This window comes from Antennarius striatus, chromosome 23, assembly GCF_040054535.1.
Source record: "Antennarius striatus isolate MH-2024 chromosome 23, ASM4005453v1, whole genome shotgun sequence".
In the NCBI taxonomy this organism is placed as follows: domain Eukaryota; kingdom Metazoa; phylum Chordata; class Actinopteri; order Lophiiformes; family Antennariidae; genus Antennarius; species Antennarius striatus.
Window position 1 is genome coordinate 9160694 of NC_090798.1, and position 25682 is coordinate 9186375.

At 43.0% G+C, this 25682-nt stretch overlaps 1 protein-coding gene and 1 long non-coding RNA gene across 3 annotated transcripts; one reads left to right on the plus strand and one right to left on the minus strand.

The window, feature by feature from the left end:
• The first annotated feature begins 1341 nt into the window (after nt 1-1341).
• taf6l (TAF6-like RNA polymerase II, p300/CBP-associated factor (PCAF)-associated factor) lies at nt 1342-8091 on the plus strand. Of its 2 annotated transcripts, none has more exons than XM_068308094.1 (12): nt 1342-1460; nt 1851-2023; nt 2149-2235; nt 2320-2470; nt 2564-2614; nt 3927-4021; nt 4098-4172; nt 5737-5957; nt 6192-6324; nt 6643-6771; nt 6979-7469; nt 7548-8091. In XM_068308094.1, the coding sequence occupies exons 2-12, from the start codon at nt 1877-1879 to the stop codon at nt 7891-7893; spliced, it is 1926 nt and encodes a 641-aa protein (XP_068164195.1). In that variant the 5' UTR covers nt 1342-1460; nt 1851-1876; the 3' UTR covers nt 7894-8091. The 2 variants fall into 2 exon arrangements, with proteins under 2 accessions (XP_068164195.1, XP_068164196.1); XM_068308095.1 differs by having other exon boundaries at nt 1352-1460; nt 1855-2023.
• Nucleotides 8092-17773: 9682 nt separating this feature from the next.
• On the minus strand, nt 17774-20732 carry LOC137590851 (uncharacterized). The gene is made up of 3 exons (XR_011034518.1): nt 20327-20732; nt 19948-20117; nt 17774-18206 (listed from the first exon to the last, which is right to left on the minus strand). It is a non-coding gene; the product is annotated as an uncharacterized lncRNA (long non-coding RNA).
• Nucleotides 20733-25682: the final 4950 nt, after the last annotated feature.

Consider the following 25682-nt stretch of genomic DNA (forward strand, 5'->3'; position numbering starts at 1 on the left):
AAATAAATGGAGCAAAGTACTGAAGTGAAACCTAATTTTTATGAAAGTCCAGTCTGCATCGGAGTGTTCTGGTTCTGCTGTCGCTCCATCAGCAGCAACGAGGCCGAGGACATCTGGGACAACGGGGCACTTCTAATTGGATGGTTTTTTTTAAACTTTATTCAGTCTGTCACACATTCCAGTTGGTTCATAAATAAAGAATTTTTAATCTCTAACTTTTTCTTGAGCAAAGACTTTGGTTGAATTCTGAAGTACTGTATGTACTATGTGGTTTCTGAGTAGTTTTTCAGAACTGGGCTTCAACAATCAAGGTTATTTTTTCAAAGTGTAAATGCACTAAAATGTAGGTGACTTCAGCTGGCTGAGTATAATATGTTCACATTTTTTGTTGCATGCACCGGACTTTAATTTTTATGTCTGATTGAGCAAAGTGTTTAACCAGTATCGGCACCATAACTCTTTAAACCTGAATAAGATGAACATCTGCTCCACCTGGAATGTGCTGCAACAACCTTCATTTAACTGGACTTGCGCCCCTTTGGAATAAAGGAGACCAAAACCTGGTGTAATCCACATCTCTTGGACTGAAGTGATGCATAGCATCCCATTCAAGTGTTTTTAAATTGTAAACCCTTTCCTACCAATTCAGTCACTCTTCAGAGTACCACCGCTGTAACCGCCGCAGCGGGTCACGGGGAGCCGGAGCCTATCTCGGCGGCTAGGGCGCGAGGCGGGGGACACCACGGCCAATCAACCTGAAGCCCGTGCTTTTGGGGGCGCGAGGAAGCCGGAGAACCCACGCAGACACGGAGAGCATGCGAACTCCGCACAGAGCGGGACTCGCACCCGTGTCCGCCGTGTTGTGAGGCGACAGCGCTAACCACTGCACCACCGTGCAGTTCAACTGAAATGGCTGCACGTCCCTGGGTGACCTACACTTCTGTTAACAGCACAAAGCACGGGTTTAGAAATTGACTTCAAATGGAGAGTGACCTCTGGTCAACTCAGGCGTCCATATTTAATAGTTTAATACCTGCGTGCGCCTTCTATGGGATGCCTGATACCATTTTAGATGCAGTACAGACTCCGCCCCCTCCGTGCGTAATAACCGTGCGACATGGTCAAAATTGTGCGGACCTGTTAAAACGGGAAAATGTAAATAAGTGACTCTTATAGAGCAAAGATAATAATCTCCCGGGGTTTTCTCTGGTTTATTCACTTTAACTGCTTGGAAACATTAAACTGGGACATATTATTGCCTCAAAAGTAGAGTGTGATTTTGTCATCAACGCAATTTAATGTTAAATGTGCAGGTTATGCACGTCTTATTTTGAAAGGTCCGTCGGAAGTACTTTATAGTGCTCGCTACGTAAGACAGTAGCGGCGCGCTAAATGTTTTACATGATGTAAAAAAACTGGACACGAAATAAACTCCAGTTCCTGCTATTGTTGCTAAAAAGGTAAAGTGAACTTCATTATTAAATAATTAGCCATTCTTCTCGTTATTCAGTTTGTTATTAGCAATTTTGGTGGTTTTAGCTAGCTACGAGCTTCAACTGGTCTGTTCTACATTAGATCTATTAGCAAGAGTTTTACTCAACAAACGAATACTGCATAATGTAATTAAACTCAAGTAATTTTAATATCGTTATACCTGATACACAGAATCCAAATTAGTTTTTATTAGTGTTAAATGTATATAATACAGCGAGTCTGCGTTAGCCATTGTGTTTTGAAGGAACTCTTTACCGGATCTGGTCGCACGAGCTCCGGGACGTCACGGATCTTCCTCCTCTCTCTCTTCACGTCAAAAACGTGCTGGCCCGGGGTTAATGTGTGTGTTTTACCAGACAGTTTGTGACGGGTCGCCCCCAGCATGGCGGACCGAGAGGAGCGGCGCTTCGCCGAGGTTTCTCGGGATTCGGTTCGGCTGATGGCGGAGAGCACCGGCGTGGATCTGAGCGACGAGGTGGCTGCTCTCCTCGCTGAAGACGTGTGCTACCGTCTCCGGGAGGCGGCACAGGTCAGGGGTGGATGGACAACTGAACGACTTATGTTCGAACCCCTCTAAAAATAGCATCAACAGCTTGAACTGCTCATCTGATAACGATGAGCGTAAAACGTGTCATGTCGTTTTGATCCACACAGAGCAGCTCTCAGTTTATGAGACACTCAAAGAGGAGGAAGCTGACAGTGGAGGACTTGAACAGAGCTCTGCGCTGGAGTAACGTTGAGGTAGAGATGTTTTGCTGCTTTCTCATTAGGGACGTGCTCCAGTTGTCACCGCCTTTCACTGTTGTCATCTGGTGTGTTTGTTAGGCCATTTGTGGCTACGGAGCCCCAGATGCTCTCCCTTTCCGTTCAGTTAAAGAAGGGGAGCTCTTCTTCGTTGACGATCGGGACATCAACCTGGTCGAATTGGCTTTGGCCACCAACATTCCCAAAGGCTGCGCTGAGACGATGGTTCGAGGTATGTATGTTATAACCTGGGACAGAATGTTCATGATTCAGACCTGTCAGCCATCATTTACTGATAATTTTTGTAATACTTCTCTGTCTTCAGTGAATGTTTCTTACCTGGATGGGAAAGGTAACCTGGAGCTTCAGGGAACAGGTAAGCCTGGAGGGGAGCTTTCAGGCAGGACTTAAACATACTTAACATACTTTAACATACAGTCAACCCTCGGTTTTCGAACATAATCCGTTCCAGAAGGCTGTTCGAAAAGCGAGTTGTTCGAAATCCGAAACTATTTTTCCCATTACTATTAATGTAAATAATTTTAATCCGTTCCAAATCTAAAAAAACAACTTTTTCTAAGTTCTTTTTTACTATTTTGCACCATAAACCGCACTGTATACTGTTTACCATAAATAAAAAGGGTTAGAAATAGACACTGTGTTTTATTTTAATAAAAGATATCCTATCGAACTTTGAACACGAAGGCGCTACAGAGGAAGCATCCTGGGCAGTTCGCTTGGCTCCCAAGTGAGTCGCGTTCAGGTACGCTCGGCTTCTTTTGGTTTGGTCGAGAGCCAAATTTTGGTCGAGTTCAGAGACGTAAAATTCTCGGATTTTCTGGTCGAAAACCGATTTGGTCAAGAATAGAAGCGTTCGAAAACCGAAGTTTGACTGTACTTTCATTAATGTGGGGAAATTATTTTTACACTCCATATTTATATTAAACACACACACACACACACACACACACAAAGGTCTGTAGACACACAATAATGGAGAGAGATGGTGGAGTAAAGGGCAGTCACATTCTCAGGGGCAACTCGACAGTTCTCAGGACATGTGCCTTTATTGCATGACATGATTTTAAAATACAAAGGTGCACCGATTCAATGTGTGTGAAAGAAGAGAGCTGTCAGGGTGGTGGGACAGGACATGGTGTCATGTTTGACCCCTGATGAGGGAAGTTAAAAGCTCTGGTAGAAGTCAAAAGTGGGAAAAAATCAGTTATGTTTCAAATTGGAGAGTTGAAGCGATCCAAAGATTTTTTCTCTCTGCTTTATTTTCCTCTGTTGTCAACTCAGTAGGCCTACATTAAATTAGAGTTAGCCCACCAACATCGCCTGTCTCATATTGTCTAGGATTAAGAAATTATCATTACTAAACACTGTCCCTCATTCTATGCTGTTTGCTACAATATTTTTAAAAACTTATGATTTTGACTGAGCTTAACAGGAAACAGTTTTTCTGTCCTCTGAAATAGATGTTGTCTCATTGCTCTACCCTAACAGGATCATGTATTGTTGAACAGCAGATATACTGGCAGGCTTAGTAAACACATCTGAAACATCCACGTTGCACCTGTGTCTCAAGGATGTCTGTGTGTGGTTCTACGTTTGGGGGTGTCAGTGTAACCCCGATGAAGATTGTTGGTTCGCCATAATCAGACTTGACGCTTGTTTTGTTACAGTTCCCACAGCGGTGAAGTCCCTCTCAGACGACCTGTTGAAGTACTACCAGCAGGTCACACGGGCCATCCTAGGGGAGGACCCTCACCTAATGAAGGTAGGCTGGTGCTGAACACAAACAGCTGTTTTCCTTAGAGGATGAACAATCATCGTTCCTGTTGGTGTCCCTACAGGTGGCACTGCTGGACCTCCAGTCCAACTCCAAGATTGCTGCCCTCCTGCCGTACTTTGTATATGTCATCAGTGGGGTAGGTCATCCTGTTACCCCCCTAGCAGAGGGTACAATGTTTTCAGCTGGGGTAAAAGTCATAAACTGTTCTTTTTTTTTCCTGAAACTGTCAAAAATGAGTCTTTTTGATATTTGATTGCTTCTTCTTTATTTTTCTAGATTTGTCAAAAAATATTTAACTTGAACTATTTGAGAGTTCATCTTAAAACTTACATGTAATTGTGAGTTTACATTTACAAAAGAATTTTTTGCATTTCCATGGGAACAAGTTTTTCTTGAGCAAAGACTTGGGTTGAATTCTGAACTACTGTACGTCTTTTGAGCTGTATATAATGTAATTGAGAAATTTTAAATGTCCAAATATGTTGTGTAAATTAGTTTTTTAGTTTTAATTAGTGAAATCTAAAGTCCTAACTTGCTGTTAAAATGAATGATCCAGTGTTTTTGCCAATATATCTGTTTTAAGTTTGCTTGGACTGGTTTTGTCCTGTACTGATGATTCTTATTAAATACAGTGGTACCTCTACTTACTAAATTAATGGTTCTGGAAAAAATTTCGTAAGTAGAAAATTTCGTAAGTAGTGATGCATTTTTCATGCAAATGTCCTAATCTGTTCCAAGCCCCCCAAAATTCAGACATAAGTGTTTTAAAAAGCATAAAAATGCATCAAAACATGTAACAGATACATGTTACAATTAGATTATTACACTATAAATGAGAGTTGTGCATAATGTAAAAAACAAATAATAGAGTAAAGAATAAAAATGATGGTCAGTTACCTTTTAACTGCTGTCCTCATTGTTTTTTGCCTTCTTTGGTTCATGCACTCTTGCCTCACCATGCCGAACAACACAGTATATTCCAGTCCTCCTTTTGAACTTCTCCAACCACCCACGCAATACCTTAACCTCCCGGTGTTTTATGGCTTCCTTTTGTTTCAATAACGTGGCGATTGTAAATCCATTATGGCCATATTCTTTGGCAAGATCAACCAAACGCATCCCTTTTTCACACTATTCTGTTGTCTCTTGCTTTGTTTGTATGGAGAAAAAAACTATTTTCTTCATCTTTTATTTTTCTCTTTTCTCCGTCACTTTCTTGGAGTCCATAGTGAATATTCAAAAAGTTAATATATTTCAGAACACTTCATGGGTCAAGGGCCGAATGACGAGGACGCTGCATAGACACATATCTAGCTACACACAGAGGTCCCTCTTAGCCAATGGGATGCTAGGATGCTAGGTAATAGCCAATGGCAGAGCAGCTATAAGAATGTTGCGTTCGGGGACCTTTGGGAGCTGCGAGTAACAGCCCATACTGTATTTTTTACCTTTCGTAAATTGAAATTTCTTTCGTAACTAGAGGCAATGTTTTCCTGTTGAGGCGTTTCGTAAGTAGAAAATTTCGTATGTAGAGACATTCGTAAGTAGAGGTACCACTGTATGGTTAGAATTCAAACAAGCAAGGTTTGCATTAATTTTATTACTTCATAATTAGGTTTTTTTTAGCATAAAGCAAAAGTGAGCAATCTGTGACTGAACTTGGGATTTATTTCTTCCTTTGGTTTTCTGTTCTTGTCCAGGTGAAGTCGGTGAGCCATGACCTGGAGCAACTCAACAGGCTTCTCCACATGGTGAAGAGCCTGGTCCAGAACCCCTACCTGTACCTGGGCTCATATGTTCGCAGCCTGGTCTCCAGTGTCATGTACTGCATCCTGGAGCCTCTGGCTGCCTCCATCAATCCCCTTAACGACCACTGGACCCTCAGAGACTACGCCGCCCTGCTGCTCAGCCACATCTTCTGGTAAGCAGCTCAACAACGGACTTCGTTGAGTTTCTGTGGAATAATCAATAAAATTACGGTCATTTTATTTGTGGTTCTTGCTGGATTTAAAATAAATTACTTTAAATTGATTTATAAAGCTGAAAAAAAAGAACCCACCAAGACATTTATTGTTACTCTTAAAACTCATTTACACGTCCACCTAGTGACCGCCGGTTTAATAGTGATGATATTGTCATTATTTTGTCCTCCCAGGACTCATGGTGATCTGGTTAGTGGTCTCTACCATCAGATCCTGTTGTCGCTTCAGAAGGTTCTGTCGGACCCGGTGAGACCGCTCTGTTCCCACTATGGAGCCGTAGTGGGACTGCATGCTCTGGGATGGAAGGTATGTCAACAGTTTAAATTCGTCAATCTTAAATTTAATTACTAGGGTTATAGAACTTCAAGCAGCAAAGTGGAGGTTATGGTAAGTAATTTGTTTTAGAATTGTCTACGAGGAATTTAATTTGAAGTTTGTCATAAACAGACAAACACACATCAGGTTAAACGTGGCGGAGGTGAATCTTTAGTGTCTTTAGCGAGATAAGTGACTCCACCTCATAGATGTGCCTCATTGTCAGTTTTTCTCCACGTTCTTCTTATGTCTCTTTCCTCTCGTCTCACATCTGAGTGAAGTTGGTGGTTTGTGTGTGTTTGTCGGCAGGCTGTTGAGAGAGTTCTGTTTCCTCACCTTCCTGCCTACTGGGCAAACCTCCAGGCCGTGTTGGATGACTACTCTGTGTCCAACGCCCAGGTTAAAGCAGATGGACATAAGGTCTACGGAGCCATCTTGGTCAGTCCTGTTACAACGACACATTCAATTACGGCAAGACTGAATTTGTGCTCAGTTGAGCTCCAGATCAAAGCTTGTTAAGGGAGAACGAATGTCCCCGAAGGGCCGCCTCAGATTTGTTGCCCCTGAATGTATTTATAACAAATGCACCGCATCATATTTCAGGGGCCTCCAAGTCGTGCTAATTTGTCCTTGGGTGTCCTGCAGGTGGCCGTCGAGCGCCTGCTGAAGATGAAGTCTCTGTCACAGCCAGCAGAGGGAGGCACCAGTGGACCGATGGGCTCTGTGGTGGGGGACATGGGTTACAAGGTGAGCTCTCCTGGACTCAGCCCCCCTCCGGAGCCTCTGTCTGAAGCCGCCCTGGGAATTGCCAGCCACCTCCAGGCGGGTGGAGTCGGCTGTCCATGGGAGGAGTGGACACCGGTCCCTCTACCGGCCATGTACTGTGAGCTCTACTCCTTTTTTGGGGACAGCCTAGCTGTCCGGTTTAGCACGGGACCGGGGTTCGGCAGCTACCCCCCTTGCCCCCGGGTCCAGGTTAGTGATGACAGGAAGGAACCTCCTGGTCTCGCCTCCAATCCTGACACAACTCGAAAGATGCCACAGCTGACGGCAAACCTCAACATCAGCCCGAGGCAGGATGGAAGTCCTCGCACCGATGCACCGCCGCCCAGCCTGGTTGTTCCTGGATCAGGAAGGTGAAGCAAACGCACAGAGCCTTCTGTCATTACTGGGTTTGAATTGGTGAATATGATGGACTCTCTCCTTTCCTTTAGGGCCCTGGCTCGGTCCTCCTCCTCATCCACATCAGTGCAGCGCTCCAGATCTTCATCGTCACGTTTGGGTCAGCGCTCAGCAGGTCTGTCTCGTGAAGTTTTCCCCAAATCTCGCTTCACGTCTCCTCAGACGGGACCTCCGGTGTTCTCCTTCCTCATCGGTGGGCGGCAGATGGGGCAACGATGCCAAGGCCGCCGCCCTTTCCAGACAACTTTTGCACCGACTCCACCTCTTCCTGCGATACCGCCACGGGCGTACGCCCACAAACTTCCTGTCATCGGCCGAGTGGGCAAACCAGTACGTTGTTGGGCGTGTTCCCACTACTCCCTCCACCTCCCGCTGTAGCTTCAAAATGAGCTTTAATGAACCACACCTTTAACGTCTTGCTAGTCCGGTCATCAAGAACACAAACCGGTCTACTTCCTGAATCACCACGTCCAAAGCCACAGCTGTTCTGTGCAATGGCAGAGCAGAGATGGACTGCTACCGACTCTAACACGTCTATGAATATATTTTTGCTGAAATTCCCAATAAAATATTTTGTGAGGGTAATTTTTGAATACTTTCCATGATTGATTTTGTTTTATTTAAATGAATGAATTTAGGATCATGTGGTCTGTCCTCTATTTTTTTCAAGAGGACAGACCACATGGTGCCTTGACTTATTAATTGATGTGTGTCCGACTCTTTTTGGAGTCGACTAATACTCTGTGGTGTCAGCAAACCTGAGCATCATTTAAAGGAACATAGGATAGAACAATGTTTAGGTCATTTCTTACAATGAATGAAAACAACCTGTTATTCCAAAACTGCTGTAATTTGGAAAGAGATGTAACATATCGTTCTAAAGATATGTTACATATCTTAAGAAAATTTGAATTGTCAATTAGAATATCCTGGGTTGTTAAACAGTATCTTAGATAGTGAAAAGATGCATAGGGAATGGAAGAGCAGTGTGCCGGTGCCCATTTTTAAGAACAAGGGAGATGTGCAGATTTGTGGCAACTACAGAGGAATTAAGCTGATGAGCCATACAATGAAGTTATGGGAAAGAGTAGTTGAAGCTAGAACAAGGGCAGAAGTGAGCATTGTGAACAGCAGTATGGTTTCTTTCCAAAAAAGGAGCACTACCGATGCAGTATTTGCTTTGAGGATGTTGATAGAGAAGTACACAGAGGCCCAAGGGAGCTGCGTTGTGTTTTTGTAGATCTGGAGAAAGCTTATGACAGGGTGCCCAGAGACGAACTGTGGTATTGTATGAGGAAGTCTGGAGTGGCAGAGAAGTATGTTAGAGCGGTGCAGGACATGTACGAGGACTGTAAGACTGGTGAGGTGTGCTGTAGGTGTGACAGAGGAGTTCATGGTGGAGGTGGGACTGAATCAGGGATCAGCTCTAAGCCTCTTCCTGTTTGCTATGATGATGGACAGGCTGACAGACGAGGTTACACAGGACTATGATGTTTGCAGATGACATTGTGATCTGTAGTGAGAGCAGGGAACAGGTGGAGGAGAAGCTAGAGAGGTGGAGGTCTGTCCTGGAAAGGAGAGGAATGAATGTTAGCCGCAGCAAGACGGAGTATACAGTATGTGTGTGAATGAGAGGGACCCAAGTGGAAGAGTGAGGTTACAGGGAGAAGAGATCAAGTAGGTGGAGGATTTTAACCCTTAAAGCCCGATGATCACGCCAGCGTGATCAGAGCGCATGATGTTTTTAAACCATTCTTAACTAATGAAGTCTGTCATGTGGATTGCCGTGTTCATGTTTACGTGACAGTAGAGATGTGAAACTGTCTTCCGGTTTTTATTTGGAGTCGATTGACCCCGGAAAACCAGATCGTTTACATTAGATCAAAGATCATCATACAAGTGGTGATGCATGTATTCACGTGATGTAAACATGTTTCGTGATTCATACATGCTTGTCACGTGATGCAAACACGTACCGTGACTGGTGCATCTTGTCATGTGACGCAAACGTCTGAATGACGCAAACAATTATGCGCACGATTTATGTATGTTTCGTGCGCATTGTCTTACTTTGAAAAACTCCTTTGAAGAGTGGCACAAGTGACACAAACTACATATAGTTATGTTAGAAGCCTATGGCAACCTTTTTTGAGTTCAAAATCAAATTCAATGAGCATTTTTTGGGTTTTTATGTACAATAAAATACAATTTGTTCCATTTTTGAATTTGACTGTCTATTAGGGCCTAAAAAACTCCTTTGAAGAGTAGCACAAATGACACAAAGTACATAATTATGTTAGAAGCCTATAGCAAACTTTTTAGAGTTAAAAATCAATTCGATCAGCATGTTTGTGGTTTTTATGTGCAATAACATAACATTTTTCTATTTCCGAATTTGACTGTGTGTGTCTATTTTGCCCCAATATGTCAATATAGTAAGTTATAGGGAAATAAAAACTATCTCTTCATATAGCTGAAGTTGTGCTGAAGATAAACATACCAAGCATTTTAATGTGGTAATAGAGAGAACTAACAAAAGTACCAAAAAACGGCCAAAATAGGTCTGGGGTCTAATTAAGTACTTAGCGTCTACAGTCCAGACCAATGGAGAGTGTGGAAAAGAGAGAGAGAGACAATGAATATATTGGTAGAAGGATGCTGAGTTTTGAACTGCCAGGCAGGAGGCCTAGAGGAAGACCAAAGAGGAGGTTTATGGATGTAGTGACAGAGGACATGGAGGTGGTTGGTGTGAGAGAAGAGGAATGTCGAACACAGATGGAGGTAATTGATTTGCTGTGGCGACCCCTGAAGGGAAAAACCGAAAGGAAAAGAAGAAGAACCAATAAGCATTTTACCATTTTTATTTACTATCTGTCTTTCTCCATAGAACAAAGTAGCTATTCAGTCTTTTCATATGTTTGGTATGAAGTCTGATATTATTGTTTTGTCGTGGAATTTCCACGGGTTCTCGGTAGTTTATATATATTCATATGTTTTAGCTAGTGAGCTTTATTTAGTAAAATGAACATTGCTACTTTTTGCCACTGCTGTTTTCTTTGCTGGGTCAATTTTTTTTAATAGCTAAACTAGCATTAGTTAGTTGGTTGACAAATCTTCATTATTCCTAAAAATTTAAACTAAATTAACAAGACAGTCAGAAACTGCAACATCCAGCAACAACCTTGAATTCAACATTTTTCCTGACCTACACATTTCTGTCCCCCTGGCTTCCTGAAAATGTTGATTTCTGTTTTGTGATTATCTCATCAAGTTTCAGAGATGTGTACCTAAAAAGGTATACAGTGCACTGTCGTTCCTCGCGGTTAATGCACTCCAGGAACCACATGCGATTAATGAATTCCGCAATAAAGTGACAAACTATTCATCTTATTATTTGTGGTAATTTAAACGTTTATGAACCCTCCTCATACTGATATAAACCACCTTCTATCTGTATTACCTTTTCCCACACTCTTGACTGTTTAAAGCACTTTTGTGCCTCACGGAAGTCCGAGACTCACAAAATGTTTTGCACTTCTGGATGCCCGTCAGCCAATAGAATGCGTGTACAGTATCACGTGACTGCCTTCCAGAAAAAATTGAAATTTGACCTTGACCTAGTTTTCTCAAGGTCAAGGTCATCATCTCATTTTCATCCCCTTTGCTGCCTAAATAATGTTATTTTTCTTTCATCTTTCTATCTGCAACAGTTGTGAAGATATTTGGTGGACAGACGGACAGACAGACAGACACACAAACACTGACAAATACAATACATCACTGCCCCTTGAGATGTAATAAACTCAAAGCTTGATGTTTCCCAGTAACTGTATTTAACAAACTTTGTTTAAGCCTCTTTTGTTCTTCTCCAAGTTCTGACACTTGTAGCCCGAACTCGGATGAGGCCAACCTCTTTTGTGTCTTCTACTGGGCTGTAGGGATTCCTCCGACCCTTTCCCTCCTCACTTTCTTTTCCAATGTTGTCCTTCCTGTCGTTACCCATGCACCTGTCCACCATCTTCACACCTACTGGGGTTTTCCCACAACCAGGTGCTTGTGTTTTTCCTCCTCTTCCTGCTCCACGTCCTCCTAGTCTTCATCGTGGAGCCACAGTGGAGCTTCTTGGACACTGTTCTGCTTTGTTGTTCTGAGCACTACTGCTGAGGGAGGAAACTCTCTGGGTAGAAACTGGGGGCCAAGGGCCAGGAAGAGACTCAAACTCATCATCATATGGAAGTAGACGGTTGAGTCTAAAAATTACTAAAAATATTGTAGTAATGTGCTGTGCATCTTTATAAAAGATTGACTTGTTTTATTACTCTGTGCCAAAGTGGCAAAAAACACAAACTATAAAACATTTACCAAATTCAATGGTATCATACATTAGCTATAGAATTTTCAATGACATATCGGCATATTTCAATGATAATTGTGTAAAAAAGGCTGTTTGGACAAAATGCCACCACCCATACCATCAGTATTGCCTCAAATTCCCCTTAAAAGCCAAATGTTCCTGTAACGGGTAGATTGTAATGTAAACAGCTGCACTTCTCACTGAGGGACATCTACAGTACTGAGTAGGGCTGCCACGATTAGTCGACTAGTCACGATTATGTTGACTATTAAAATCGTCGACAACTAATTTAATAGTCGACGCGTCATTTTTATTTTTTTTTAATCTTTGTTTTTCTCTCAAAACTGCTGCGGCACCTCCACGGCCGCGCCTGCCTTTCTGTCCTTGACACACCTGTACAGTAGAGGTAATCGGAGCCAGCCGAGATGTCACTGGAAGTTATACCAGAGGGGCTCTGGTGTCATGGCTACCCGGCGGCACCAGAGCTCAAAAGTGTGGGAGCATTTTACGAAAAACAAAAGAGAAAAGTGTGCAATGCAATATCTGCAAGACAGAAGTTGCCTTCCACGACAACACAACTGCGATGCTCGAGCACCTGAAAAGGAAGCAGGTTGTGGCAACGATGAAGAGGGACCGTCGTCTCGGTAAGCTCACTGGGTAGTTAGCGGCTAATATTAGCGTAAACAGAGAGCTAACTTACTACTACTACTACTTACTCATATAGCTGTAAACGTTAACATTAGCGATGACGATTTGATTCATTAGCCGCCCTTAGCACACATATTTCATATGTTTTCTGTAACGCTACAACAGTGATGTGTTTGAATAGGAAATGTGGTAACGCTAATGTTTTCTAACGTTATGTTTCAGTGCTAAAAAAGTATGTTCTACTTCAATGGACGTCTTTGTTACAAAGCCAGCTACATGCACACCTCAGCAAGCAAACGTCCTGACTGAGTCCAGACTGAATATGCTGGTGACAGACAGCATCGGAGCGGATTTTCTCTGCAGCAGGGAACATCTGCTCTCCAAAGAGAGCAAGCCTTTCTCCAAGACATGTAGAAATGCTAACTTTCCTGGCTATGAAAAAGACCCTTGTGCAGTTTGGGACTGCATAGAGTCAGAGTGTAGTAAAGTTGAATACAGTTGTGAGCACTGAGCACAAAATGCACTTTTGTTAATTTGAGTCAGTGAGACCAAAACTGTAATAATTCCTTAGTTACAGGTGCCTACCTTATTGTTGCTATGTTTGATGCCAAAGACAAATTAAGGAAAGAAAAAAACTAAAAAATAAACCTGAAGTATTGTGTTGTTTAGGCAAGTGCCTTTTCCTTATTTTACTCAGCTGTTTGCACTTTATGCTACGCAGTTAAACAATTGTTTGTTGCTACAAGCATGTTTCATTAAAGGTTTAATGAACTATCATCTTAATTGTCTTTATTTTTAGTTAGCATATACCTTGAACACTTAAAGCTGAAAAGTATTGATGGTTATATAAGAGCAGCTTCATGCTGGTGCGATAAACTGTATGTTTTACATTCAATTTACGTATAATCTGATTAGTCGGCTAATCGAAAAAATAATCGGTGATTAGTCGACTATCAAAATAATCGTTTGTGGCAGCCCCAGTACAGAGGTATGAAAAAGTTTGGGCACCCCTAATAATTTTCCAGATTTTCCTTTATAAATCACTGGCTATTTGGATCAACACTTTCAATTACATATATCATATAGCAGATGAACACAGTGGTGGTTCTAGAAGTGAAATGAAGTTTATAGGATTTACCAAAAGTCTGCAATAATTATTTAAACAAAAGTAGGCAGGTGCATAAAGTTGGGCACCCCAACACAAATATCCATCCCTCCATTTTCTTCCGCTTTATCCACCGCAGCGGGTCACAGGGAGCTGGAGTCTATCCCAGCTGGCATGGGGTGTGAGGTAGGGGACACTCCGGGCAGGACGCGAGCGCGCCGCGGAGCCACACACAAAGACAGACAACCACGCACACACACACTCACTCCTAAGGGCAATTTGGGACCGGCCAATTAACCTGAAGTGCATGTTTTTGGAGGTGGAGGGAAGCTGGAGAACCCGGAGAGAACCCATGCAGACACGGGGAGAACATACAAACTCCACAGAGTGGGACTCGAACCCGGGTCCGCAGTGTTGTGAGGCGGCAGCGCTAACCACTGCGCCAGCGTGCCGCCAATTGTGAAACATATTTTTTTTATTTCATTATTTTATTCAGCTCTTGTCTGCTCCCCTTTCTTTTCACAAAAAGTGCTTTTTAAAGTCTAATATCCAAGTCTAATATCCATTTTATCCTATTTCCCCGATGTTCTCCCCATTGCCCCAACTTTTCTTCTACTCCCTCAATTACAGTATTTTCTGCACTATAAGGCACACTGAATTATAAGGCGCACCTTTGATGAATTGTTTATTCTATAATTTATTTCATATATAAACCGCACCGGATTATAAGGCGCATATAATAAAAAAATATTAAAATAGATTTTTTAAAAACTTGTGGCTGTAGTTGCGCGATCAGTCCACTAGCTAAAGCATTCATTGACTGAGTACCTTTAGGCAGCTGTGAACGACCCCTATTGTTATTTCAATGAGGCCATTCTGAGCCTCAAGGAAACCTGATCACTTGATCACTTTGCCATCTTAGAAAGAAGTCAACACGCATATTAAAAAACCCGACATTAAAACTGGTTGAATTCATTACGAGTGGACCACTCAGTTCGAACGGGGTGGGTTATTTCCTGATCTGAACTTCGAAGCAGCGACGCTCGTCTTCGTTTATTAAATATTGTTTCGATCGATCGGTAGTCCAGTCGGAGGTGAGGTGCAGCTATTTGCTGTCTAAACAATTTTTAACCAGTTTTTAATGTCAGGCTGCTAATTTACTGGCAAATGTGACGCTGTTTTACTCCTAGAACTGACTTTAACGTCGGTGTGTCACAGCCGTGAATCTCACCACACGTCGCTGCAGACAGAATACACAAGCCTAAATGCGCCCCTCCGCCGCCCGCCCAGAACTATCGACTACATTTGCAAATCAGTACAGCAAACCAGGTACCGTTGTCTCTTGATATTTCAGAAAAGGCTGGAAGTTCAGCTTTGAGGGTCTTTCATTCGCCTTTATACCAGTTTCTCCGTGTGTTTCTGCAAACTAACAGAATTGACCGTCACGAGAATCCAGTTCTGACACTCGACCAATTAACTTTAAAGTGGGTTATTTCCGGCGCCACAGTAGTTGGGAAATACTGAGATCAGGCAGTCAGTCAAACTTTATTAATAGAATTGTTGAAAATGCCCAATGTTTTGCTACGTTTGTCGTAGCCGGTCACCGATGTTCTTCTCAGCAGGCTGCTCTGCCGTCAAACAGCAGGGTGTTAGGAGTGAGAGTCGGCACTTCGGCGACGCCCCTTCACCACCGTTGTTAGGGGGCGTAGTACGGCCTGAACACTGTCTGAGGGTGCCCCCTGGTGACATAGTGCAGCATGACTGCCAGCTTTTTTTCAGCGATCTTGTTTTTAACCAATACTATTATTAATATTAATCCATATACTGTACAATGCGCATCGGATTATAAGGCGCACTACTCCCGTAGTAGTGCGTAGTAGGTGCGCCTTATAGTGCGGAAAATACTGTAATTGATTTTAATTAATTATATGGCGTCGTGCCCGGAGTGTCCCCCGCCTCACGCCCTGAGACTGCCGGGATAGGCGCCGGCTCCCCCGCGACCTGTGTTTGCGGATTAAGCAGGTTCGAAGATGAATGAATGAATGAATAATTCCTTTAAACTCCTGGTTTTATCAGTGGCATTTTAAGGTGACCCCACCCACCCCTTGGGCCACTGCACTTTGTAGTTCCTTTTAAGAAACTACGTTTTCCATTTTACCTAACCCTAACCCTAACCTCTCACACCTAACCCTAAACATAACCCCTAACCCCAAGCCCTACTCATCATCATCATCATCATCATCATCATCATTATAATCATCACTACAGCTTCACTGTCAACTTTCCAGTTGAAGGGTCAGAATCAATGTCCATAAGGAATGGGCCGTTTAAAATCCGACCTTGGGCCGTGGCTGGCCCAAGGATGGATTTTTTAACCAGAGCTCCAACAGCGTCAGTCCTGGACACCATCATCCAGAATGTCAGTACTGATCTGAGTCCAGTTTGTTTCCACACACACAGAGACCAGTTCCTACTGGATAAACCACACATGACCGGGACTTCTTCAAATGATCATTAAGATCTTGACTCATGTGGGATCTGGCTCAGGTAGTCCAGGATTCAACATACGAGCAGTGGTCAGAAGGTTCATGTGTTTTTATCAGTTTGTTCCGAACAGAAACAGAATTATAACGTTTCCGGCTTTACGTTCCACCCATGAATTGAAGTTGCTGAACCGGTTAGAACAAAAAAAATATAGTTCCTGAACTGGTTAATAACGGTCCTTGTAAATAGAAATAGGTGGGTAGTTTCAGGACTTTTATATTGGCAATTAAAGCAATTAGTTTACATATAGTAAATTTGTCCATACAGTAAACAGAACAACAGCACTGATCCAGTTACAGAACAGAGGATAGAGAATCAGGGAGACGGAGAAGTTGCGGCAGCTTATGATGCAACAAAGATTGCGTCAGAGCTCACCGGGGAGTGAACACAGCTTCACTCTGAACCAGGGCTTTGAACCGGTTCATGGAACCAAAACGAAAACCGGAAACTTTTGGTATTTTGACAGGAACGAAAACGAAACCAAAAAAATTATATTTTTTATTGTTCCGGAAGAGAATTAGAACAGAAAATAATTGTAAACCGGTTAATACCGGGGGGTTTTTCGTTCGTGAAAAAAATATTTGACCTGATGTTTCACTTCCTGTCATTCACCCGACGCAGGATGAGCAGAGAGAAGTAGCGGCTATCAGCAGCAGTTAGGAGGACAGTCTCCCAGTCACAATTTAATCATAACAGGTAAACACTGCAGTATGTAAATCTTAAAAATGTATGATTTAGACATTAACTCATTGGCTGCAGTCATTTTCAGTGAGGTGTGTTCTGATACTGCCAGCGCTGTGTAGCAATATTGAGTTTTTGAAGAAGCACAATGAAGATATGTTGTTCAGCAATAAATGACATGGTGGAAGTTATTCTTGACTTGTAGTGTCTAAGTAGGAGGCATAAGCCTTAACTACAGTGATATAACTTGCATAAAGCAGAGGTGTAGTGCTGTTGTACTGCTGTTGTACTGTTTACTGTAGGGTAGGGGCATATCTATAATTATAGTCTATAGTATACGTATAAACTAATTGCTTTAGTTGCCAATTTAAAAGTCCTTAAGTTACCGTATTTTGCACACCATTCAGCGCATTGTATAAAGAGGCGCAATCTAAATTGCGGAGTTTGTTTCTGTACTTTGATGTGCTATTTTCTATGTGCTGGTGCTTTCTGTGTGCTTTTTCTGTGTTTTGTGTACTTAATATGCTGTGTGCAACGGAGAAATCAATTTCCCTGACGGAACCTCCTTAAGGGATAAATAAAGTTATACTCTATTCTTTACGGCTCACCTTATTGTTCGGTGCATGCTAGTTAACGGAAGCAAAAAGGTGACTGCCCTGCCTGCTCGTTCCTTGTCTGCTACCTCTCAGCTGGGATTCCTGTTTGCTGAGACTGTTTTTCTGGGATATTGCTGCCATTCTGTGCGAAGCTTCAGAATAAACTGTTGGACTGCTCTGGTCTCAGTCTGTGCTGTACTTGGGTCCTACCTCAGACCTGTTACAGACTGGTTGAACTGTTTTGTACTATGTATTTAAATAGAAAAAAATACACCGACATTATTTTTTATATATGTTTTTATTTCTTTTTTTTGATAAATCTGTGCTAAATCCTTCGGAATCCTCATCTTCAGTCTGCATTGAATAGTTCAGTAATTTCACTATCGCTGACCGTCTGGTTTCCGGGTGGCTGTCCGGTAATGATGCCGGCTTTTGCGAAACATTGGACACAAGTCGAAGCTGATACGTTAGTCCAGCTGGACGTTAGTCCAGGCAACCGCAATCCACGCACATATTGTGGTGTAACTCGCGGGGCACTGTCTCCAGTCCTGGTAAACGTGTGTTCACCGTCTCATCCAACACTCCACGATGCATGCAGCTTAACTTTAAAGGCTCTGTTTACACCGATGTCCAGCGGTTTGGAGTTCTTTCGTTAATCCTCCCAGTGTAGCCGGGGCGGTCCGTACGCTCCAACTACCCTGCGTTGTGTTCTGGTGCGCAATAGTCTGGACACAGAGACGACTTGTTCGGTAGGAATTTATTCCTGCAGCGTGATGAAATTAAAACAGAGTGTGAATATTCATGCCCTCCATGCAACACCTAACACAAGGGGGAAATATGTTAAGTTGCAATAAAAAGGAGAGAACAGTTAGCACGGGCGCTCCTGCGCACCCCTCCACACACCCGCTAACACACGCACACAGGCAGAACACGTGGAAAGCTAGCTTACATTTTCCCATTCAATAGCAGCTAATCGATTACATTCCACAACAGAAAACACCACAAACATGTCACCGAACAACGCCACCCCCCATCACCGCAAGAAATCGCCATCAAAACTTGTAAGTAAAACTTTTTCTGTACAGCGGCTCGGTGCACGTACCTCCCGCAGTCAGGTTCAAGGCAGACTGACGAGAGTCGGACAGACCGGATGTTACGGACATCACTTCCTTTATTCTTCAAAATAAAGGTGCTGACCGTAAGCGCAAAGGAAATACAAAACCTAAAACTGAGATAAATAATTTCACATCCTCAAAAGAAATCAAAACACATCGTGAGGGATTTTGGTGAAATTAATAAAACTCCAAAGTTAAACAATCTTTTCTTGTCTGTTACATTCACCCCTCCTTAATTTCTCCAAAATCCTGAACATATGGAGAGAACTGCCCTCTAAGTTAGGCAATAAGAAGAGATTCAATGTTCACATTTACTCAAACCAAGGTGACGCCTGGAATTTAATTCCTCAACACAGCATTTAAAGCTACTTATGAAATAAGTTCAGAGAGCACAGGAGTTGATCAGGCGCCTGTCTCTCCTAGTCAATATGGTGCCTTATACACCACATAAAACCTTGGCACACAATCCCACCAATGAGAACATTTACCGCATAAAAAAAAACATTTACTGAAAACCATGTATATTCTGCAAAATACACATGGACATATTCCCCTTGTTACACTTTAAAACAGAGTCAACAGGGACTGAGACCTCCTATTAAACCCATTCACAATACCCCTTGTAACTGGCTTTTGCATCATGTTCTCTATCAGGCGATTTACTTTTTTGACAACCCTACCTGTGCGTGTTCTGACAACATGTCTCTCAGACCCTGAATTTTGTGCTGGGACCTGATCACCATCCACCGTCTCAGGTAAATTGTCAAGTCCTGTCTCACTTGTGTTATGAACACTGGCCAAAGAGTCATTATGGTCATCAGGTAACACCGCTTCCCTCTGTTCTATCCTGCCACTGCATGTAGAGTCAGCCTGGGAAGTTGCATAGGTCCCCTGATGAGAGCCCCAAGTTGGGGATTGTGACACCTCATCCCCCTCCTCCGACTCTTTACCATCTCCTAATGACTCACCGTCCACATCTGATGACATGCTCACCCATGCTTGCAAAGCTGGTGACTGGAGTAGGTGTAGGTGCTTGATGTTGTGGGCTAATACCGTCATGGTGCATGCGAGTTGACGATAAAACAGGATGACCTACTCTACCGACACCCTTAACTGGAGTGCAATCACCCAAAAATCTGCCTCGCCCTAGAGTCATAACTGCAATACTCTCATCATAACTGTGCGGCCTCTTAGCACCCTGATCATCAGCCATTTTAAAACAGTATGTTGACATTCAAATGAAAATAATAAAGAGGTAAATAAAACTTAGCATACACACAATCAATGCAAAAACTTCAGGAAGATCAAATTATAAAATTTTGAGCATCAATAACTCTCAATATACCCAGTTTGTTACATATTTTTCCAAGATCTCTGGAAAGTCCCTACTTATTCCAGCAACCACCGGTGATCAGTCTGACGATGATCTCCAACGAAGAAATATCCGGGTCACGGCACCAACGTAGCCGGGGCGGTCCGTACGCTCCGACTACCCTGCGTTGTGTTCTGGTGCGCAATAGTCTGGACACAGAGACGACTTGTTCGGTAGGAATTTATTCCTGCAGCGTGATGAAATTAAAACAGAGTGTGAATATTCATGCCCTCCATGCAACACCTCCCGCAGTCAGGTTCAAGGCAGACTCTCTTAAAACATTCAAAATTTCACAGAAAATAAATAAAATATAAATGAAAATAAAATACAATGTACATGAAAGAAAACCTACAATTTATGAACATAACACAGGACACTAAACACCTGTACACGTACCTGCAGCGTGATGAAATTAAAACAGAGTGTGAATATTCATGCCCTCCATGCAACACCTAACACAAGGGGGAAATATGTTAAGTTGCAATAAAAAGGAGAGAACAGTTAGCACGGGCGCTCCTGCGCACCCCTCCACACACCCGCTAACACACGCACACAGGCAGAACACGTGGAAAGCTAGCTTACATTTTCCCATTCAATAGCAGCTAATCGATTACATTCCACAACAGAAAACACCACAAACATGTCACCGAACAACGCCACCCCCCATCACCGCAAGAAATCGCCATCAAAACTTGTAAGTAAAACTTTTTCTGTACAGCGGCTCGGTGCACGTACCTCCCGCAGTCAGGTTCAAGGCAGACTGACGAGAGTCGGACAGACCGGATGTTACGGACATCACTTCCTTTATTCTTCAAAATAAAGGTGCTGACCGTAAGCGCAAAGGAAATACAAAACCTAAAACTGAGATAAATAATTTCACATCCTCAAAAGAAATCAAAAACACATCGTGAGGGATTTTGGTGAAATTAATAAAACTCCAAAGTTAAACAATCTTTTCTTGTCTGTTACACCAGGATGATGGCAAGCTCCGAATTTAGCCGCTTGTACAGAAGCGGTGATATGGGCGTGCATGCAGTCACAGATCAAGAGAGACGGCGTAGCGTGAAAAAAGCCACCCGGTCTCTTTACGTGAAACCGGAACAACCGGAACTGATAGCCTGGAGTTTACATGTTGCGTTTGTAAGCGTGTCTCTTTGCTGACGCCATTGTCGGGTGTCTTTAGCCAAACAAATGTGGTTAACAGCATACCTTCGGTACACTACAGGCATATACTGTATACCGATACCTACCAGAGGTGTGCCGGACATAGCCTCGCGTCATGTTCTCTAATTGGTCTATCGCTGCTGGCGTACGTAGTGATGTATAACGTCCTATGTCGGCGGACAATGGCCGATCTGGCGGAGCACTTACTAAAATCACACAAAAACATTTTTTACAGATTTTGGAACTCAGAGTACACAGAAGATGCTTAATGTTAAAAGGCGCAGTGTTGATTTTTGAAAAATTTTAAGGTTTTAAGCGCATCTTATGGTGTGCAAAATATGGCACCTACATATTTATATTTACAAGGAACTTTATTAACCGGTTCAGGAACTATATTTTTTTGTTCTAACCGGTTCAGGAACGTCAGTTTATGGGTGGAACATAAAACCGGAAATGTTATAATTCCGTTTCTGTTCGGAAAAAATTCTGGTTCAAAGTCCTGCTCTGAACAAAGCATCTTGTGATCGGTCAAGAACAGAACGAAAACACCGATAAACGTCCGGAGCATCGGAGGAAGTCCACCGAAGGAGATTAATTAATGAAGGTGGGTGACGAGTGAACACTGGCTCAACTGGCTGTTGTTGCTCGATGCTGCGAACCAACTTTAATTCCCTCCAGACTACCTTTTCTGGTTTTATGATTTTATCTAACCAAGTAATATCCTTCAGTGGAATTCTCCCACAATCTGCTGTCACCACTGTGACTGTGAGGACAGATGAGGACAATAATCGGCCGCTGACCTGCTCTGGCTGCAATGTCGCCTGGACTTAGCCAGAGGCACTCCGCCTCCACCGGACATCACCTTCCAGCCCCGCTGGAGACACTGAGGGTCTCGCCGGAATCTCCACCACAACAGATCAACAGCAATAAAGTCCATCTGGTCCAGCTCTCGATGCCCTCCACGCTCCACCAGCCGGGCAGTTGACCACAGCGTGTTAGCCCGCCTGGCTCGGTCGGCTAGCTCCACCACCAGCTGGGACAACACGGCACTCAACTTCGGTCTGCTCAACATCCGATCACTGACGGGCAAAGGACAACTCATCCAGGACCTCATCACCGACCTCAAGCTAGACTTTCTTTGTTTAACCGAGACATGGCAGCAGCCCGACGACTTCTCTCGGCTCATCAAATCCACTCCTGGTGGGTTTGTTTACACCTGTCGACCCCGTGGCTCCGGTCAGGGAGGAGGTCTCACAATAATTTACTGCGAGAAGTGGAAAGTTTCACCGGTGTCTGTACCTGCCTTCAACTCATTTGAATCTACGGTCTGTGAGTTGTCTGGTCCCACTCCAACCATGATTGCCACAGTCTACCGCCTCCCTAAACCGAACTGTGATTTTCTAAATGACTTTGCTGCTTTCCTCACCCACCTATCCTTCTCTCTCACCAAACACAATATTGCTGGGTGATTTCAACATCCACATGGACAAAGTCGATCTGCTTCTTACCAAAGACTTCACGACCAGTTTTGTTATGTTGGTAACATACCACAATTCCCACACATTCCAAAGGACACATTCTGGACCTAATTTGCTTCTCTGTTGTTTCCCCTCTTGACATTACAGTCGGTGAAATCCCCATAACTGACCACTTTCTTTTTGCATTTACTGTAAAACTCACCTTCTCCTCTTCTGAATGTGACCGGTAGAAAATGTCCCTCCTGAGCCCCCAGAGTTGGGTAGCAGTCAACTACTCCTACCAATTTGGCTGGGAGTTAACTGCTTACACATGCTACCGTAAGTTGTCTTCTGTTTTTATGTTTATGTGCTTTGTATGTGTTCTTAGATTTTTTTTGTCACATGGTTGGTTTTGTTCAGTGGCTTCCCTCATGCCCACACAGGTGGATTCCTGGAGAGGATTGTTCCACAGGAGGTAAAAGGACAATTTCTCTTGTGTACATTTAGTTTATCTGGCAGAGGTATTTATTTAACCTGTCTTCTTTCATTGTAGACAGACTGCCACTGCATTTTTGTTCTGTTTTGTTTCATCATTTGGTTTTTATTGTTTTATTTTGATCAATTTTATCGGTTAGGCTATCGTGCCCTTTTATATTCCTTGTATTTATTTTAGGCTTGTTGTCTTTTTCCCCAAGACAACATATTGGACTGTGGCGGCAGTCCTGCTAACTTTTAACGTGTTTAATTGTTCTTTCCTTTGCATGAGTGCTGCGGGGCCAGTGACGGTGGAACTATTCAGACGGTGGAACAATCGGTGGTCGGGGTCCCTCACTTCAGCTCCACACTCCCCTTAATTTGTGTGTTTAGTGGTTTCGCACAGCCTTCACGTGTTATACTTTTATCCCTTGTGTTTTTGATTTGTTTGCTCTCTGTGTGTGTGTGTGTGTGTGTGTGTGTGTGTGTGTGTGTGTGTGTGTGTGTGTGTGTGTGTGTGTGTTGGGCATGGAGCTTGGTGAGTGCTCCGGCCTCTCCGGCCACGGTGGCTCCCCAATTGCAGTCATCCTGGCAGTCCTGCAGGTAATTGAGACCTGGTGTTCGTATTGTGTTTTTATTTCCCTTTTATTTTGATTTTAGTGTTTTAAAGAGTAGTCTTAGCTTTTAATATGGTGACCGCTCATAACACAATCTGACATAAATGCACTGATTATTGGACAGCCGAGAACTGGGGTTTTTAAGGATTGTTCACCATGCTTCCAGCCACCTGTTTTTATTCTAATAAATGCTGTTCTTTTTAGTATTGGTTTGCGCGGTGGCAGACACACACCTGAGCCACACCTTAGTGTGACTAAGTCCCTGGATGAGCCAGGTAACGCTCATTTGTTGAACTGTTTTATGAATGCTTATCGTTTTTAGAAAATGTATGAATTAATGTATTCTAATTTCCTGTTCATTTTATAGAATTGTCCACAAGTGCGATGACTGTCACTGTTCTTTCCCTAACTCTTTTAGAGTTACTGGCCTGGGTTTTATTTCCCTTTTTATTATTTTATTTCTATTTTAACTGACACATTACAAGGGCAGGAGCGTCACCTACACCGACAGGTACAATTATTTAACAGTGGTAGGGTCGGGGGGAGACGCATGGCTCCATTCCTCTAGTGACCCTCCTTTTAATTGTTTTGAGTCATTGCTTTATTTATCCTATATTTTATTGTTTGGAGTGCCTTGCCTGTATATTGGCATCATAACGTGTGTGCTGTGTCCGCAGTGACTCCCAGTATTTTAGTGTGTGTTTTGGGCTCTAGAAGGTGAAGCCTTTGGGTACTTGTGCATAACTACCACTGCTTACCTGTCAGGTGTTTTTATACTGTGTGGCGCTAGGCTTGTCTCATTGGCCTGCCCTGTAATTTTAGGTGTTGGATTTTTAATTGTTTTAAATAAGGTTTTAACCCAGTAACCTGTTTTAATAAATTGTAAATTCTTGTTTAATTACCAGCCTCTTGTCCCGTTTGTTCTGGACACTGACCTGTGTTTTTAGTGGGTAGATTGAATTTAGTATGTATAGTCTTAACGACCACTAATTCAATACTACACATAAACCCTGCTACACTCAGCTCAAGTATCCAGAAAACCACAATCTTTCTACCCCTGATGATCTGGTTTCCTATTACAACAACAATCTCCATAATACTCTAAATTCTCTTGCTCCATTAAAAACCAGATCTGTCTCTCTCCGTCTCTTGCTCCGATCTTCGTTTCAAGAAAGCCGAAGCTCGGCAAGTTGAACGACTTTACAGGAAAACTGGTCTCACCATCCATAAAGAATTATACAATAACCAAGCTACAAGGAGGCCATTGCCAACACCAAAACCCAATATTTCACCAGTATAATCACAGCCAATAAGGGAAACTCAAAGTCACGGTTATCACTACTTAATAACATCACCAAACCTCAGGACTCTCTACCCCTGACCTGAACACAACTTCTGCAACTTATCATGTCCTTTTTTAATGACAAAATCAAAAATATCCACTAACATCTTGGATCCATCCCTCACCTCAGCGTCCCAGCTGACTCTCAAGTGCTCTTACAATCTCTCTTCCTTCCAGTTACCTACTATCTCAGAAATAACAAAATTCAGAAATAAAATTCACCAGAAATGCTGAGACATCGAACTTGTCAACCCATTACCCACATAATTTGTTAAAGCCTGTCTCCCCTCGTTGATCCCTCTTATCTCTGCCATCATTTACTCCTCTCTCACCACTGGAACTGTCCCTACTTCGTTCAAAACTGCTGCCATCACCCCAATAATGAAAAAACCTTTCGCCGACCACTCTGACTTCAACAACTTCCCATCTCCAATCTACCTTTCATTTCCAAAATCCTTGACAAGAGAGTTGCCTCCCAACTTCATTCTCACCTCTCACACAATAACCTGTATGTACAGTTCTAGTCCGGTTTCCGCCCACTCCAGCGCACTGAAACTGCCCTCAATAAAGTCACCAATTCTTATGGCAGCTGATTCTGGACTCCTCACCATCCTAGTCCTCCTTTGACCTGATGCTGCCTTTGATAGCATCTGTCATTCCACCCTTCTTTAACAGGCTATCTTCTATGGGCATCACCC